This window comes from Gadus morhua, chromosome 5 (assembly GCF_902167405.1).
Source record: "Gadus morhua chromosome 5, gadMor3.0, whole genome shotgun sequence".
In the NCBI taxonomy this organism is placed as follows: domain Eukaryota; kingdom Metazoa; phylum Chordata; class Actinopteri; order Gadiformes; family Gadidae; genus Gadus; species Gadus morhua.
In genome coordinates, this window is record NC_044052.1 from 22,315,026 (window position 1) to 22,320,025 (window position 5,000).

General features: G+C 45.1%; 1 protein-coding gene across 1 annotated transcript in view; it reads right to left on the minus strand.

The window, feature by feature from the left end:
- The window catches only part of mdga2a (MAM domain containing glycosylphosphatidylinositol anchor 2a), a 25,881-nt gene that overhangs the window by 16,839 nt on the left and 4,042 nt on the right, over positions 1 to 5,000 (minus strand). The window contains exons 2-3 of the mRNA XM_030357266.1: positions 1,908 to 2,047; positions 309 to 483 (exon numbers count right to left, since the gene is read on the minus strand). Coding sequence (XP_030213126.1) covers positions 309 to 483; positions 1,908 to 2,047 — 315 coding nt within the window. The remainder of the gene's footprint in view (positions 1 to 308; positions 484 to 1,907; positions 2,048 to 5,000) is intronic.

Below are 5,000 nucleotides of genomic sequence, written 5' to 3' on the forward strand. Positions count from 1 at the left end.
TGTCCCTGTAAGTGTGTGTTTAGTGTCTGTGTGTCTCTGGTGTGTTTGTGTGTAGAGTGTGTCCCTGTAAGTGTGGGTTTAGTGTGTGTCTCTGGTGTGTAGCGTGTGTCACTGTATGTGTGTCTTCAGTGTGTGTCCCTGTAAGTGTGGGTTTAGTGTGTGTCTCTGGTGTGCCTTGTGTGTCCCTGTGTGTGTGTTTAGTGTGTGTCTCTGGTGTGTAGCGTGTGTCACTGTAAGTGTGGGTTTAGTGTGTGTCTCTGGTGTGTAGCGTGTGTCACTGTAAGTGTGGGTTTAGTGTGTGTGCTCACAGTAGACGTCCACGCGTATAGACTTGATGGCAGGAGAGCCCAGGCTGTTGTCGGCCTTGCAGTAGTAGCGCCCCCCCTGGTGACGCTGGATACTGCGGATCTTTAGCGTCTCGTTGAACACAGAGTACTCAGCGGAGCGCTCAGCCACGCTGCCCGCTGTCTTAGACCACCGCACCTGGGGAGGGGGGAGAGGGGGGGAGAGGGGGGGAGAGATGGGAGGGGAGAGAGGGGAGAGGGAGGAGAGAGGGGGGAGGAGAGAGGGGAGAGGGAGGGGGGGAGAGAGGGGAGGGGAGAGGGGGGGAGAGAGGGTAGAGGGAGGAGAGAGGGGGGGAGAGGGGGATGAGAGAGGGGGGGAGAGAGGAGAGAGGGGGGTGAGAGGGGGGAGATAGGGGAGGGAGAAGGGGGAGAGGGGAGTGGGGGGCAGGAAAGAGTGAGAGGAGGAGAAGAAAGTAGGGGCAGGTGGAGGACAGTGGTGAGAGGGGGGGGGCAGGGGGGGGAGGAGAGGAGGGAGGAGGAATTTATAATATATGTCATATATTTGCCATTAACTGTGCCATTCAATGACAACATTGGACAGAATCATTGCAAAACATCAACGGCAGAGCCCAGAGAAAGTATAATGTTGTTACATTATAGTGAGAAGAAGAGAAAGAGAGAGAGAGAGAGAGAGAGAGAGAGAGAGAGAGAGAGAGAGAGAGAGAGAGAGAGAGAGAGAGAGAGAGAGAGAGAGAGAGAGGGAGAGGGAGGGAGGGAGAGAGAGAGAGAGGGAGGTACAGAGAGAGAGAGAGAGAGAACGTCCATTGGGTGATCTATTTTTAGAAACAGCCTCCACAGGCTGTCAACATCGCAGCCTACACACACACACACACACACACACACACACACACACACACACACACACACACACACACACACACACACACACACACACACACACACACACACACACACACACACACACACACACTGTGTTGATTCAGCTATCTAGAATCCAAACATAGGATATAATGTGCACATTATGATAATACTAATAATAGTAATAATAGTAATAACAATATATATTAATGATAACAATAATAATACAATATACAATGATACTTATATAATCCTAATCTGGACGAGGTCCGGATGTATGTAATGTAATAATCTGTTCTAATCCAGCGGTCCGGCAGACATGTTTGAAGTTAACATGCGGGAAGGACCAGACTTCTAGGAATCACTGATCCCTTTGTAGAACAGAACATGTATTTATCTATCACATAATATATGGATTATATCATTATACAACAGCATATTATACATTGTTACATTACATATTATATTACTATATAACAAAACATCAAATTATATTACGTTAAATAGGGATTATACTTGTACACAACAGTACATTATATGGGTGTGGTCATAGTTACCTGTGGGGTGTGTCTACCCTCACCTGTGGGTGTGGTCATACCTGTGGGGCGTGTTCATAGTGACCTGTGGGTGTGGTCATACCTGTGGGGCGTGGTCATAGTGACCTGTGGGTGTGGTCATACCTGTGGGGCGTGTTCATAGTGACCTGTGGGTGTGGTCATACCTGTGGGGCGTGGTCATAGTTACCTGTGGGTGTGGATGTCCGGTCACCAGGCACTGCAGCTCCAGCGTGTCGCCCTCCCGGATGGTGTACACACGCTCTGCGTAGCCCTCCTCCTCCACGTTGCACGCATGGCCAGAGTGCACGATACGCACAGTAGGAGGCGCTGCAGGGCACAGTCACACAGTTAACGTACGGACGTTTTGGGGACGTAGAAACACAGATAAACTACATAGGGTGGACCTAGACACAAAGTTAATGTTCTGCGGATGTGGAGACATAGAAACACAGTTAGCATACTGATGTTGTGGGGACCTACAGTAACACACAGAAACCATACTGATGTTGTGGGGACCTACACACAGTTACCATACTGATGTTGTGGGGACCTAGACACACAGTAACCAGACTGATGTATTAGGGACCTAGACACACAGTAACCAGACTGATGTTGTGGGGACCTAGACACACAGTAACCATACTGATGTTGTGGGGACCTAGACACACAGTAACCAGACTGATGTATTAGGGACCTAGACACACAGTAACCATACTGATGTTGTGGGGACCTAGACACACAGTAACCATACTGATGTTGTGGGGAACTAGACACACAGTTACCATACTGATGTATCGGGGACCTAGACACAGAGTAACCACACTGAACAAAACATTTCCTGTAAAATAGCGAGTTGAACTAGTCATTGAAAGAAAGGAACATTGTTATACTTGTCGTATAAAATATTTATGTTTCACTTCAACCACAGTACACCCATTAGTTAGTAAATCAGGACGTTTCCGACAGAGAGAATAAGCACAACAGTACAGCTTGGGGCAGTAGGTTGGAATAAAAGGTTGTGTATTAGGAGCTGAGCTACTTCCTCTCTTTAGTTGTGTTTGGTACAACCTCAGTCATCTACTGGTTATACTGGGAGCTGCAGAATACAATCACAATCTTCTACTGGTTGTACTGGGAGCTGCCCATTACAACCAAAGTAATCTACTGGTGGACAATGGGAGTTACTGAGTACAACCACAGTCTTCTACTGGTTATGCTGGGTACTGCCCACAATCTGTGACTGGTTATACTGGGAGCTGCCCAGTGCAACTACTGTATCATAATTGTTATACTGGGAGCTGCCGAGTACAACCACAGTCTTCCACTGGTTATACTGGGAGCTGCCGAGTACAACCACAGTCTTCGACCGGTTATACTGGGAGCTGCCGAGTACAAACAGTCTTCCACTGGTTATACTGGGAGCTGCCGAGTACAAACACAGTCTTCCACTGGTTATACTGGGAGCTGCCGAGTACAACCACAGTCTTCCACTGGTTATACTGGGAGCTGCCGAGTACAAACACAGTCTTCCACTGGTTATACTGGGAGCTGCCGAGTACAAACAGATCTGAAATGCTCCATTTGGAACAGGATTTTGACAGCTTCTTAGAAAGAATGTGTGAAATATATTCAGCGTGAATGGGATCAATTCACCCATCTTCCGCCCTCCTCCATCCATCCGATGAAATGGTTTGAATTACCTCTCCCTGGTTAACTGGTGAAGCTCTCCCTCCCTTTAATCCCCCCCAACACACACACACACACACACACACACAAATCCAAATTAAATCCCATTTCGGGAAAGGGATGAGAGAATGTGTGTGTGTGTGTGTGTGTGTGTGTGTGTGTGTGTGTGTGTGTGTGTGTGTGTGTGTGTGTGTGTGTGTGTGTGTGTGTGTGTGTGTGTGTGTGTGTGTGTGTGTGGTGTGTTGTTCCTAGTAGGATTTCCCTTTTCTTTCAATACACACTAATACCTAGTGTTACACACTAATACACTCTGAAACACACTCATACACACTGATACGTACTGACCTACACACTAATACACAGTGATATACTCCACACCCTACACCACTCTACATGCTGACCACAGGCCAGCAGATCAGCCTCTTCACCTCGTATCATATGAATCAGCCATTCCAATTCAGGTTTAATCGATTAATCAATTCACTGACAGACAGGCAGCAAAACAGACAAACAGACACACAGACACACAGAACGAGAGACAGAGAGACAGAAAGGGACACAGTGACGGAAACAGACAGATAGACAGAAACAGACAGTAAGCAAGACAGAAACAGACAGAGAGACAGGCAGAGAGACAGCTAATACAGTGTTTTGTGATCTGAGTCGGGGGTGTAACTATGGCACCACACTGTTAGCTAACAGGCTAAGATGTTAGCATTCAGATGACAGCATTGCATAACACAGCAATGGCCTTAATCCTGCCAGCGCCGATGGAATAGTACCTTATTGAGGACAGTTACCTTCTAGAGGGGAAATATTACATTCTAGATGTGGAATATTATATTCTAGATTTGAAATATTATATTCTAGATGTGGAATATTATATTCTAGATTTGAAATATTATATTCTAGATGTGAACTGCTACATTCTAGATTAGGAATATTACGTTCTAGATGAGGAATATAACCTTTTAGATGAGGAATGTAACTTTCTAGATGCGGAATATTACCGTCTGAATGCAGAATATTATCATAAGAGGATCTACTAGATATTCGATCTAGAGGATGTAAGCTAGATATTAGATCTAGATGATCTTTGCTATATCTAGATGATCTACTATATATATCAGATCTAGAGGTACTACTTAAGATATTAGATCTAGAGGATCTAACCTAGATTTGCAATCAAGATGATGTTATATAGATATTATATCTAGATGATGTTATATAGTTATTATATCTAGATGATCTTCTCTACAAATGATATCTAAATGATCTCTTCTAAATTTAGATCTAAATTAAAATATGATATGCATGATGGTGAAGTTTTGTCATGAGACATCGTTACCACGGTAACATGACGCAGTCTGATGGCTGCTGTATTAAATGAGTCACGATGATGTCATGATGATGTCATGAGGAGAGTATTGCACATGTTCACATGACTGGAAGTACAAATCTCCTTAACAAATAAACATACAATATGTTCAGCCTGATGTACGTGTGAGGTAGTGTTTGCGTGAGTGTGTCTTTGTCTCAGTGCTCGTGTGTGTTTGTGTGTGTCTGTGTGTATGTGTATGTCACTGCTTGTGTA